A 12,414-nucleotide genomic window follows, 5' to 3' on the forward strand; every position below is an offset into this window, starting at 1 on the left:
GGGAGCCGGCCTGCGGGACGACAGGCCTTGGGGAGCTCCTGTGAGACGGGCAGGTAGAGATGGGAGGCCAAGGGAGCCCTGTTCGTGCCTAGTTCAGAGGATGGGAGAGGAAAGTGAGAAAGGTCAGGGAAAGGGGGAATGCCTTGATGTCAGAAATGCTGGAGATTCCAGCGCCCAGAACTAGTCGTGGGTCCTGGAGCACGCTAGCATCTTGGGCGTGGGCGGTTTCTCCTTACTCCTCAGACTGCCACTCCACCCCCCAGGGATTGTAAAGGGGGTCCCTACTGGCTGTGGCCGTGCTGAAGGAGCCCAGAGAGCTCGGCCGTCCGGAGAGACAAGACCCCTCCTGGCCCAGGGGACTCCAGGGAGACCAAAGCAGCTGTAAGGATGAGAAATTGAAGGGAAAAAAAGGAAGAATCAGAAAATAGGTCTCTCTCCAGATTTCCTAGTCCCCAAACCCAGGCACTCCCAAGTCTCTGGCTCTCGTCTACTTTATTTTTGTTCCTCTCAAATCCAGCTATCCAACGTGCCTCTTGGCTCCCGCTGTCTCTCCATGCAAGACCAGGCATCCGCATCACCCTCCACCGCCCCACCAAGTTCCTGTTCAACCATACCTGGGCCCTGCCAGGAGCGAGGAAGTGCTCCTCTTCCCGTGGAGAGTTTGCCCTCTCCTCTTCCAGACCAGGGTGTTCGGTGGAGTTGGGGAGTCCACAGCCGTCGTCGTCAAGCACCAGGGGCTCAGACGGAGCCCTAGAGCTGCCCCACTGGGCCTTCTTCAGTCTGTGGAGACTTCAGACTTAGGAAAGAGGTGCCTGGAGGCCAGGCTTCCTGTCTCTCCATTCTTCACCTTCTTGCCCTGAAATACTTCCTGCTGGGACCCAGGAGTGTTGTCATCTGACTTCCAACTCTCCACTCCCAACTTTCTGCTCCCCTCAGACTGAAGTATTTTCAGTTCAGGGGCTCAAGAGGTGACCTCTAGCTCTGCACTATCGTCCAGTTGTATGGAGTGCTTTCCTGTCTTCAGTGACCTGGTTTCCACTCCTTTCGGCTCATGTGGCTCATCCCCCATCCCTTAGTTCCCTCCTCCTTCCCATATTATAGAAATTTTGCTTCGATCTCACCAAGACCGTGGCACAAACAACCTCCACAAAATTCCCAAACAACCTCCAATTCCTTCAAAGCTCTCCACCTCTTCTTTAGTTCAAACCGTCCTGTCCCCATACCCTGTTTGGCTCCCAGAGCCCAAATGTCTCTCCTTACTCATTGATGATTCTGTGTCGCCTCCTTAGATCCTCCAGGTGATAAGTGACAGCCCTTACCCGGGCTGGGATGCCCCCAGATCCTTGCTGCATTCCCGCCAAATATGGCCTCCTTCTCTTTCTTCTGCAGAGCACCTCAGGGGGTGGGAGCCCCTCAGGGGGGTACAGGCCAGGCTGGGAGCAACCAGTGGCTCTCTGTGCCAGAGAATGGGGAAAAGGAGCTAGAAGGCAGAACTGAGTCTCTTAGGGGAGCTGGGACTGAAATAGGGAGTCAGGGGTCTTGGGAAGCCCAGATCACAAAAACATAGCTGTGATCTGGAAAACCTGATGACTGATTCATAGGAAGGAGGGCCTGGTCAGTGCACTGGCTGGGGGACACCAGAGGGAAGGGGTAATAAGGAGAGCTGGGGCTAGGATAGCAGTGGGTGCAACTTTAACCGAGAGGTGTCAAAGGGCAGAAAGTTTGTCATACCAGCAGGGGTGGGATGTACTGTTCCTCCATCCAGGTGGGGCTGTGAAGCACAAAAAGGGGGCTAAGTACAGAGAGAACACCCCCATCCATACTGTTTCTCTAACAACCTCTCCCAACCACCTATTTGGCATTAGGAGCTAAAATGTCCATCAGGTGGTGGGGCAATTATCCCCAGACTAAAGCTTATTGCTACCATAAGGCTTTATGGTAGTTTAAAATTGTAGAGCTTCCCCTCCCTACCTCCAGTTAATCCCCATTTTCTCCATTTCTACCCACCTGGGCCTTTGACTAAGGTTCTCCCAGAAGGTGTCTCCATAGCGCTGGGGCGTCAGTCTGAGGCTCTGGGAAGGCAAGCTGGGTGGTGGAGATCGGCTGACCACCCTGGAACACCTGAGGTGAGGACAAGGTAGGCTCAGGTCTGGCTCTTCCCTTACAGCATCTACTCACTCTAGGAATTTAGGAGTCTTATCTTACTACGGGACCATACAGCTGCCCAGGCTCCCTCAGGCCTTGTCCTCCCTTATCCATTTTAGCTGAGGAAGGTGGTGAGGCCTTTGATTTGAAAGGAGATTGGAGCTGGAGTGAGCATGGAGATTAGCAACTGTTTGAGCTTCAGATCTCACTGAATTTCAAATAAGTACACCTCACAACCAGGGAACATCATATTGAGCAAGCAGGGCTGTCAAAGACGAAGGCCCCGACTACATAAGTGATGCGACAGGTTCCTTTTAGTCAATGCAAGTATCCAGGAGAGCAGGGCCTCTGTTCATCCCTGCTTTATCTCCCCATCTCAGAAATACTAATATCCTTTAGGTAGGGAGGGGTGTGCAAAGCTGTTTGAGAACAGTTCTCATCACTCCTAAAGCCCCCAGACTGACTGATGTCTGCTCTCCTGCTCTCTAGAAGAGTGTCCTAGGGCTTCGTCCTCGGCACTTTATCTTCTTTATCTCCATTCCTCCTTAGGTGATCTCACCCAGGCCATGACTTTATTTATTATCTTTTTTTTTTTCGGTACGCGGGCCTCTCTCTGTTGTGGCCTCTCCCGTTGCGGAGCACAGGCTCCGGACGCGCAGGCTCAGCGGCCATGGCTCACGGGCCCAGCCGCGCCGCGGCATGTGGGATCTTCCCGGACAGGGGCATGAACCCGCATCCCCTGCATCGGCAGGCGGACTCTCAACCACTGCGCCACCAGGGAAGCCCTATTATCATCTTTTTTAATGGAAGTATAATTGATTTACAATGCTGTGCCAATCTCTGCTGCACAGCAAAGTGACTCAGTTATACACATTCTCTTTTTTAAATATTCTTTTCCATTATGGTTTATCACAGGATATTGAATATAGTTCTCTGTGCTACACAGTAGGACCTTGTTGTTTCAGGCCATGATTTTAAACCACCAATGTGCTGACAACTCCCAAATCTGCATTCCTTGCTCTGGCTCCTCCCCTAGACTCCAGACTTGCAGGTTCAACTGTCCACTCAACATCTCCTCCCTAGCCTTCCCCATCTCGCTGAAAAACACCCCAAATGCCCAGTTGCTAGAGCCAAAAATCTGGTATGCCTTACTTCCCTCACCTCCGATATCCAATCTATCAGCAAGTTCTGTGAGTTCTACATCTAAAATACACTAAAAAAAAAGAAAAAAATCATTTTTTCTTTTGGCTGCTCCACACGGCTTGTGGGATCTCAGTTCCCCAACCAGGGATCAAACCCAGGCCCTTGGCAGTGAAAGCACGGAGTCCTAACCACTGGACTGCCCAGGAATTCCCCCATAAAATACACTTAAATTTGACTACTCCTCACTATTTCCATTCCCACCATCATATTCCAGCTTATCTTCCCCTCTCTGGACTACAGAGATAGCCTCCTCCTCCATTCCCTGCTTCCATCTGAATCCCTCAATAATCTATTCTGCACAGAATAATCTTTTCTTTTAAATTTATTTATATTGGCTGCACAAGATCTTAGTTGCAGCATGTGGGATCTTTAGTTGCGGCATGCATGCAGCATCTAGTTCCCCCACCAGGGATCGAAACCGGGCCCCCTGCATTGGGAGCACGGAGTCTTACCCACTGCAGCACCAGGAAAGTCCCAAGAATAATCTTTTAAAAATGCTTATGTGAAATGATATATGGTTTAAGATTTGCTTCAATATAGTCTGAGTAGCAGGAGGCTGAATGGGTGTATCAATAAAAAGATTATCTATGTAATGATACTTACTGCACCTGACTAAAAAGCATACTCCAGGTTCATGATTACTATTTTCTCTACTTCTGCAGTTGTTTGAAATTTTCCGTAATAAAAAAGTTGAAGAAAATAAAAGGTCTGCTTATGTCATTTCCTTACTTAGAACCTTTCTACTGTCCTTAGAATAAAATTCAAACTCTTTTCAATGGCCTATAAGATCCTATAGATCCTATATGATCTGGCCTCTGCCTGTCTGACTTTACTCCACTTTTCCCTTAATCACTAAGTTTCAGTTACGCTAACCTGCTTCCTGGTCCTAGAAGACAGCAAGCTAATTTCTTTCTTGGGCTTTTTTTTTTAAACCTACTATTCCTACTTTTGCTTCCTGGTTCTTATCAGACTGGCTCCTTCTCATTTTTCAGATCTCAATTCAAACTCACTTCCTCCTCCTCTTCCACAATCACCCTATATAAACTTGTGTCTCCAAGACAGTCTGTTTTACATTATGTTGTACGTCTATTTTATTTTCCTCGTGTACTTATTACTATTTGAAATTATATTTATTTGTATGCACTTTCTATCTCCTCCCCCTAGAAGGTAAGCTCTATGAGCAGGACCCCTATGTTCTAATTGCTGAATTCTCAATGCCTAATATACAGTGCCTAGAACATTGTAGTGTTCAAAAGCAATTTGCCAAATAAATTAATAAATCACCAATCCCCTGAGACCAGGCACTGAGCTTCTTGTTCCTTATTTCCTACTCCTCTTAGGGAAGAACCCAGGCATGCAATCTTCCCTCCTCCCCACTGGGTGGAGAGGGCTCACTTGACAAACGGGATAAGGTTTTCTCCATCCTCCTGCGCTTGCATGACTGGACTGGGCTGGGTGGCTGGACTGAGTCTCCTCATTGGTGCTGGGGGGATAATGGAAAATGAATCATTCACTCATGTAATGGCTGTAGGAATGAACCTGTAGCAGGTCTAGAGATTGGAAAGAAGATGTATGGGGCCAGAAAAGAAGAAAGAGAGCTGAAAAGGTATTTCAAGTACCGAACATTTCTATTAGCTGAACATACAATTTCAAGATGGCAGACACAGGAAATGTGGATGTGGTAAAAGAGAAAAGAGAAAAATAAATGTTGTGAAGCCAAACATACAGAGTAAGTGAAATTTACAAATGGCAGTGGAGTGAATTAACTGGCAACATGGGATAATGAAACGAAAAAGGGTGACGGGTGGACTAGATAGGGCAGAGGCATTTGGGGATAGTTGGTACAGAACTGGTGGCTGGGGTCAGAGAATTCAGGGTTGGTAAATAAACCAGGTATGAGGGGTTAATAAAAGGTAAGTGTGGGGCTTCCCTGGTGGCGCAGTGGTTGAGAGTCCGCCTGCCGATGCAGGGGACGCGGGTTCGTGCCCCGGTCCGGGAGGATCCCACATGCCGCAGAGCGGCTGGGCCCGTGGGCCATGACCGCTGAGCCTGCGCGTCCGGAGCCTGTGCTCCGCAACGGGAGAGGCCACGACAGTGAGAGGCCCGCGTACCGCAAAAAAAAAAAAAAAAAAAAAAAGGTAAGTGTGGACAGAGTGGTCAGTTGGTGACAAGGAAGGAGGAGGCAGTGGGGAATGTCTACAGGTGAAGAAGGTGAGCAGAGAGGTCAGTTATACAGAGCCAGAATTCGGGACAGCCAAAGGTGACCTGACAGCCAGTGGGGGGTTGGCAGAAAAGGCAGGTAAGAATGTTAGATGAGTTAGAAGAGTGACTGTAGGCAGCATAAATGTCAGAAAATTGGAAACTGTTGCAGGTGAATAAGTATTTATCCAAAGGCAACTAAGGATGGGCTGAGAAAGGAGTTAGGCGAAGTGAAGAATGGAGAGAGGAGTATTTAGAGCTGAGGTGGCAAATGCCGTAGTTAAAATCTGGCTGAAAGGGCAGATGGGGTCTACATTGGATGTCTTGGGCCAGAGCAGGGGAAGCTGGACTAGAGGGCAGGTGGAAGCTGAGGGGCATTCAGACCTCAGGTCATTGGGTCTAGGTGGGTGACCCAGATCTATGAGGAGAATGGGCCTAAGGAAGCTAGACAGAGGACTGGACAGTTGGCCCGGGGGCAGCCAAGGCTGTGAGGGCAACCGGAGCCTGACGAGGCAGCTGAGGACCTGAGGGGTCCGGCTGGTCTGAGGAGTTGGCCAGAGCCTGGGGGTCTTGGGGGGGTGGGTCCCTGCCTGGAGGGAAGGCCAGGCCTTAGCGGGCTCAGGGGACCCTTGGTAGGTAGACTGGGGCGTGGGGAACAGCTAAGCCCGAAGGCACAATTGGGGCCCTGAGGAGTCGATGTGGCCCCCAGGTGGTGCGCCCGCGCCTGAAGGACTGCCTGAGGACCATGGGGGGGACAGGCTGGGTAGGCAGGGGTGGCCTGGGCCTGAGAAGGCACCCAAGTCTGAGGGGACGACCCGGGCCTGCGGGGTCTGCCGAACGTGAGAGCCAGGCAAGGACCCAGCGCCCGGGTGGCCGTGCCGCCGCCGACTACATTTGGCCACTGTACCTGAGGCAGCTGCGCGGCCAGTTCTAGAACTCTACGCCGGGCCCTGAGGAGGAGCGAGGCAGCGTCGGGAGCCGAGGGCGGAGCCGGCCGGCACCGCGCGCCTGGGGCGGGGCCTGCGCCGAGCCACCTCCTGGGCGGGGCCCTGCGCGCGGGTCCGCCCCCTAAGCGCGCCTCCGACGGCGGCGACGTGCGCGGGTCCGGGCCCTGGGTCTCCTACCGGGGTCGGCCTCAACTCTTCCCGGCTTTCTGGGCGCTGGTCACCCTCCCGAGTGCCTGCGTCCTGCTCGCCCTCCCGTGTCCGCAGCTCGGTTACCCCGTCTCCGCCCGGTGGGCCCCGCAGTTCTGGGGACATTGCCCCTTTAACAGCTGTCCGGGTCGCTGCCTAGCCCTTCTCGGGACGGCGCGCGCCCGCCCGCCCAACCGCGCGCGCGCGCCCGCCGGTCCCCCGCCCCTCGCTCCCGCCCCAGCTCGTGCTGCCCGGGCGGGCGCCGGCCGCTGGCGCCGCTACTGCTGCCGCCCCCGGGGCGCGAGTCCGCCGCCCGCCGCCCGGGGACCCGGCGAGGGGCGGGGGCAGCCCCGAAGCGGCCCCGGATTGCCCCCGCTCCCGCCTCACGCTTCACGGGAAGTTTGTCCCTTTGCACTCTGCCCAGCCGCTCCGGGAGCCCCGCCGCGACGAGGTGAGAGCTGTGGGAGAGGGGGGGTGAGGGAGGGGACGCCCGCGGAGGAATGTGCCGGGCTGGGGGGCGGGGAGCCGGGGTCCCGGTTTGCACCACCCGGCGGGGGCCGGCTGGCCGCGGGAGCCGGGATCATGTGCTATTTGTCCCGCGGAGGCGCAGAGAGGTGCCAGGCCCGGGGCGGCCGTCGGTTGGCTGGACCGGAGGACACTGTCCGCATGGCCGCCCAGAAAGGCCGGGACGGGGGCCTGTGTGAAAACTTCTGGGTGAGCAAGGTGCAGGTGGCCCTAGGCCCCCTTTCGGGTCGCTCGGCCTCACCCCAGCCGCGGCTACTGTCTGTACCCCACTGACCCATTACGCTGCACCAGCCGACCCCTGTACCTCTCTCCTGGCCCATTACCCCGCCATCCACCAGCAGTGCCATCTCATTCCCTGCCCCGTTAGCCATAACGGCGTTACAATTGCGTGTCTCCATCAGTGTCCTTTCCCTCCCCTGATCAGGGTCTGGGGGTCAGGGCTGTTCTTCCTGAGACAGCCTCTGTGGTTTCAGCTACTCCCTTCCTGTCCTGGGACAGACCAGCCCTCTCACCCCTCCCATGCCCTGGCCAGAAAGGCTGGTGTGGTGAGGCCCAGCAGGACAGGGGTTTGAGGCCCTTTGGGGCCACAGAAGGAGGCTCAACACCTCTGATCTCTCTTCACAACCCTCCCACCCTGTTGTCCGTGGGTGTGGGCTGCTCAGCCTCTCCTCCCAGGGTGTGGGCACCGGGTCACCCACATTCCTGGGCTCCAGACTGGCACTTTCCCCAGGGCAGTGGATGCCATAGCATTAGCCCCAGGCTGGAGCTGGGACCTGCCTGCTTCCTCTCCCTTCTCTCCTTCTTCAGGGGGACCCTACTGCTAGCCTCCCTTCCCATAAACACAGGTATTCTGGATCCTCCAACAGAGGACCCTGGTGGTTGGTAGGATGGTTACAGGATGACCCCACCCTCTCCTGCCCATTGTCCTGGATCCTAAGGAGGAAGTGCTGGGGGCTGGTCAAGGGATTTGGGGCTTATAGGCAGGCCCTGTGGATCCCAGTTCTGGGCTGTACCTCCAGCCATTGGATTTTGCCCATCAGCAGTCTCTCCCTCTGTGTGGAGGTTATGGACCCTAGGTGGGAGCTGGTTTCTACTTCTCCCTGGCTGACCCTGTGGGGGAATTTTAGGGCAGGTCTTATGTTTGGGATTTTCTTGGATCTTGTTTCTCTTCTGGGCTTCCAATTTATGCTTTTCCCCTACCTGTTTAACATTTCTGTGTTTGCTGTCCTCTGTGTGTCCCCTTACGTTTCTTCGTAGCATGACCTCAGTCTTCTTGTCTCTCTCATTTTCTTGGTGTTGGGGACTTTCTGCCTCTCCTCTCCCCGCTTCCCACCACCCTCAGTGTCTCTGCCCATGTGTCCCTCTCTCTGAATTGCTCTCTGTCCAGCCTCTTTCTCTCTTCTCTCTCTGAACGTTCAGTGCACTTGTGAGTGACGAGGAATAAAAATATCACCGTCCCTGCCCTTGGATTCACGTTGCGTCCGACCACTCCAGGGGAACAGCCATCCTCACCTTTCCTGACATTACCCCCCACCCCTCGTCCTCCAACCCTGGAACCCCAGACACACCTCTGGAGCCACGGGTGCCTCCTAACCACTCTTCCCCCACAACCAGGGTTTCCCCTACAGCCCCAGCTGGCGTGGCCAGGCCCCCAGTGTAGGATGGGGCTCCTCCTACGAGGGCCGGTGGCAGCCAGAACTGATACAGCCCCCCTGGTCTGGGGCCAGGACGCCAGGTAACTCTGGGGTGACATCCCAGGTCCCTGCCTGCTGGGAAAAGGCTGGGGAGAGAGGCAGGAACACCTCCGGGAGTCCCTGAGGAGACTGCCATTGGGGAGGAAGACCAAGGAAACAGAAACTGGGTCCTTGAGGGGCTGGGTCGCCGGGGAAGGGGGTGTGGAGAGACTGGTTCCTCGGAGAAGTTGGGAGGCAATGTCTGGGTCCCCTCCCAACATTGCCTCCCAACAGCTCTGACCTTCTCTTCTATGTGTGTCTTCCAGCTGAGGAGGGTGGGAGTATCTGGAGCCATGGCTGGCGCCTCGGTGAAAGTGGCAGTGAGGGTTCGGCCCTTCAACGCCCGTGAGACCAGCCAGGATGCCAAGTGTGTGGTCAGCATGCAGGGCAGCACCACCTGTGAGTGAGTCCCAGGGGCCCATCTGGGCACAGGCAGGGCAGCCCGGGCCCACTGTACGGGCCAGTCCTGGCGGGCCGAACCAGGAGGAGGGCTGTGCTGGGCACGGAGCAGGTGCTAATTGTAAGGAAGGAGGCTGGGACAGGCTGGCCTTTCCGTGCTCCCAGTCCCTGGGAGGGGGAATGTTGGCCTGGAGCCCTCCATTGCCCAATCCAGGGAGGCAGCCGGGAGGGGGGCGGGTCCTGGGAAGCCAAAATTAGCTTTGGTGGCTGGAGGGGGTGGGGAGTATTAAAGGGGAGAGATGAACTAGGATAGAGGAGGGGAGTGGGATGCCCGGCTTCTGAGGGCTTGTGGGGAGTGGGCAGCGGTCGGGAGTACCTGACCTTGGCCTTCGTTCCTTTGCTTTCTCAGCCATCATCAATCCCAGACAGAGCAAGGATGCCCCCAAAAGCTTCACTTTCGATTACTCCTACTGGTCACACACTTCGGTGAGGTTGTTAGGTTGGGGGAAGAGCTAAGCAAAGAGGGACGGGGGATTCAGGTCCTGGGGAGGGAGCATTGCTGGGAAATAGACCTCCAGGGAATTGGTTGGGAGGACCAGGACCTTTGGGTGGGGGTGGGTAGGACCCTGAACTTGTGACTAGGACCAGGAAGGGGGAGGCAGAATCCCTGGGATAATTTAGGGCTGGCAGGAGACTAGATAGGATCCTCAGGGATGATTAGGACCGTGATCGAGGTGGGGGCACACAAGACCTTTGGGCACCTAGATACCAAGGACAAAGTCATCTAGGGTTCCTGCTGTCTTTCTTGCCCCCCTTTTACCTAGGCCGAGGACCCCCAGTTTGCATCTCAGCAACAGGTGTATCGGGATATTGGAGAAGAGATGCTGCTCCATGCCTTTGAAGGCTACAACGTGTGCATCTTTGCCTATGGGCAGACGGGGGCTGGGAAATCCTACACCATGATGGGGCGGCAGGAGCCAGGGCAGCAGGGCATCGTGCCCCAGGTACACTCGGGGCCTGGCAGGGCGGCCAGGGCTGAAGCCTCTTCAGCTGCCCCTAGGGGAGTAGGCTGGGTTCTAAGCGTTGTGGAGCAGAGACCTGGCTCTCTGGTTGTTAGTAATAGGGAAGGTGATGGGGGATGAGGTTGGCTCCAACCTGGACATCAGGGCCAAGAAAGCTCAATGAGAACAGCCACACCTTTGGCGGCAGAGCGCCCAGGGTTTGAACCTTGTTTCTACCACTTGCTGCTGTCTTACCTTGTCTCGTAATTACTTGTGAGTGTAGTTCCCATGTAGGCTTGTGTACCGTAGTCAAGGTGTTTACTGTAGGAAAAGCCAGTTGTGGATAACTGAGAGTTGACCATAATCTCTCTGACTGCAGCATAGTGACCTTGCATACAGGCTCCGGGCTTGCATTTTGGCTCACTGAATACTAGCCTCTGACCCTGGGCAAATGTGAACCTCTCAGAGGTTGCTTTCCCATCTGTAAAATGGGAATGATCCCATCCCTCCCTTGGGGCTGTGGTAAGGGTTAAACAGGGTCACTTGAGACCTGGCCTGGCCTGGGTGCTGGGCGCCACAGGTGTGCCATGAACAGCAGCATCTTTGTGCTTCTCTGTGTCCCCCTCCAGCTCTGTGAGGACCTCTTCTCTCGTGTTAGTAAGAACCAGAGTGCTCAGCTATCCTATTCTGTGGAGGTAAGCCCAGGTCTTGGGAGGGGGCTGGGAGGGGAGCCACAGTGTCCCCTGGGTAGGGAGGAGGTGAGCAGAGCGATTAAGACCAAGTGCAGTCTCTGGAGTCAGGCAGCCTGGGATCTGCTCTGGGCTTTACCAGTTAGTAACTGTGGCTTTGGGCAAACGACTTCTCTCTCGGCTCCAGAGCGTTTTTATCTGAAATGATAATGATCAGGGGTCCCCTTCCTAGGGTTGTTGGAAGGCTCAGTGAGCTTGCACATGTAAAATGCTTAGCGACACATAGTAAACACTCAGCGTAGGTTACCTGTATTGTATTCAGTGGAGTCCAGGTTAAGTTTCCCATTGGGTGTGGTTGTTAGCTTTTTTACTTTTTTAAGAAATTTATTTATTAATTATTTATCTTTGGCTGCATTGGGTCTTTGTTGCTGCGCGCGGCTTTCTCTAGTTGCGTCGAGCGGGAGCTATTCTTCGTTGCGGTGCACGGGCTTCTCGTTGCGGTGGCTTCTCTTGTTGAGGAGCTCGGGCTCTAGGCACGCGGGCTTCAGTAGTTGTGGCTCGTGGGCTCCAGAGCGCAGGCTCAGTAGTTGTGGCGCACGGGCTTCGTTGCTCTGTGGCATGTGGGATCTTCCTGGACCAGGGCTCGAACCCGTGTCCCCTGCATTGGCAGGCGGATTCTTAACCACTGCGCCACCAGGGAAGCCCACCTTTATTACTTTTTATTTGCTTCTCCCACTCAGGTGAGCTACATGGAGATCTACTGTGAGAGGGTACGAGACCTCTTGAACCCCAAGAGTCGGGGCTCTCTGAGGGTCCGAGAGCACCCCATCCTGGGCCCCTATGTGCAGGACCTGTCTAAATTGGCTGTGACCTCTTACGCAGACATTGCTGACCTCATGGACTGTGGAAATAAAGCGCGGTGAGGCAGGCTGATGGGGCGGAGGGCAAGGCAGACGGGGTTAGGAAGATGAGGGGCCGGACCCACTGACCATTCCCTCCCCACCAGGACTGTGGCCGCCACCAACATGAATGAGACCAGCAGCCGTTCCCACGCCGTCTTCACCATTGTCTTCACGCAGCGCTGCCACGATCAGCTCACTGGACTGGACTCAGAGAAAGTAGGGCCCCCTCCTCCACCCGCTGCAACCCCATCCCACTTGGTAACAGAGACAGAGATGTGATCAGCGGGCCTTGCGTCCTCCCTCCCTGTCCAGGCTTGGTTGAGTGCCTCCTCTGAGCTTCCACAGCCCCCCGTGCTTCCCCTATCAGATCAGTGGGATAGTCTCCTTTTGCATGTTTGTTCTTCTAGCTAGGCTCCTTGGGGCAGGTCTTGGAGCCCACTGTGTGCCTTGTCCCGGCACACAGTGGGCATGTGAATATCTGTGAT

General features: G+C 55.0%; 2 protein-coding genes across 5 annotated transcripts in view; one reads left to right on the forward strand and one right to left on the reverse strand.

Annotated features, from left to right (window-relative positions):
• On the reverse strand, positions 1-9,292 carry INCA1 (inhibitor of CDK, cyclin A1 interacting protein 1). 3 transcript variants are annotated; one of them, XM_082678454.1, is made up of 7 exons: positions 9,180-9,292; positions 4,744-4,831; positions 2,008-2,121; positions 1,732-1,771; positions 1,261-1,454; positions 615-780; positions 1-379 (listed from the first exon to the last, which is right to left on the reverse strand). In XM_082678454.1, exons 2-7 carry the CDS (start codon positions 4,824-4,826, stop codon positions 233-235), a joined length of 744 nt encoding a protein of 247 aa, XP_082534580.1. In that variant the 5' UTR covers positions 4,827-4,831; positions 9,180-9,292; the 3' UTR covers positions 1-232. The 3 variants fall into 3 exon arrangements, with proteins under 3 accessions (XP_082534580.1, XP_082534579.1, XP_082534578.1); XM_082678453.1 differs by lacking the exon at positions 9,180-9,292 and adding an exon at positions 6,768-6,817; XM_082678452.1 differs by lacking the exon at positions 9,180-9,292 and adding an exon at positions 6,455-6,610.
• Positions 6,945-12,414, forward strand: part of KIF1C (kinesin family member 1C) — a 22,169-nt gene continuing 16,699 nt past the window's right edge. Inside the window, exons 1-9 of one of the 2 annotated variants that reach the window (XM_082678451.1) lie at positions 6,945-7,131; positions 7,291-7,394; positions 8,820-8,940; positions 9,205-9,337; positions 9,747-9,823; positions 10,162-10,341; positions 10,968-11,033; positions 11,768-11,946; positions 12,034-12,145. In XM_082678451.1, the coding sequence (XP_082534577.1) occupies positions 9,232-9,337; positions 9,747-9,823; positions 10,162-10,341; positions 10,968-11,033; positions 11,768-11,946; positions 12,034-12,145 (720 nt within the window). In that variant the 5' untranslated portion in view covers positions 6,945-7,131; positions 7,291-7,394; positions 8,820-8,940; positions 9,205-9,231. The remainder of the gene's footprint in view (positions 7,132-7,290; positions 7,395-8,819; positions 8,941-9,204; positions 9,338-9,746; positions 9,824-10,161; positions 10,342-10,967; positions 11,034-11,767; positions 11,947-12,033; positions 12,146-12,414) is intronic. The other variant, XM_082678450.1, reaches the window with a different exon arrangement.

Source organism: Grampus griseus, assembly GCF_964374135.1.
Source record: "Grampus griseus genome assembly, chromosome: 20".
NCBI classification, from domain to species: Eukaryota; Metazoa; Chordata; class Mammalia; order Artiodactyla; family Delphinidae; genus Grampus; species Grampus griseus.

What these genes read in the sequence shown, in the direction of transcription:
- INCA1 (XM_082678454.1), bottom strand. Translation starts at nt 4,826, where the DNA reads ATGAGGAGACTCAGTCCAGCCACCCAGCCCAGTCCAGTCATGCAAGCG. An exon ending in AACCTTATCCCGTTTGTCAA is followed by an intron (nt 2,122 to 4,743) that starts GTGAGCCCTCTC and finishes TCCTCACCTCAG; the next exon opens with GTGTTCCAGGGTGGTCAGCC. An exon ending in AACCTTAGTCAAAGGCCCAG is followed by an intron (nt 1,772 to 2,007) that starts GTGGGTAGAAAT and finishes TGTGCTTCACAG; the next exon opens with CCCCACCTGGATGGAGGAAC.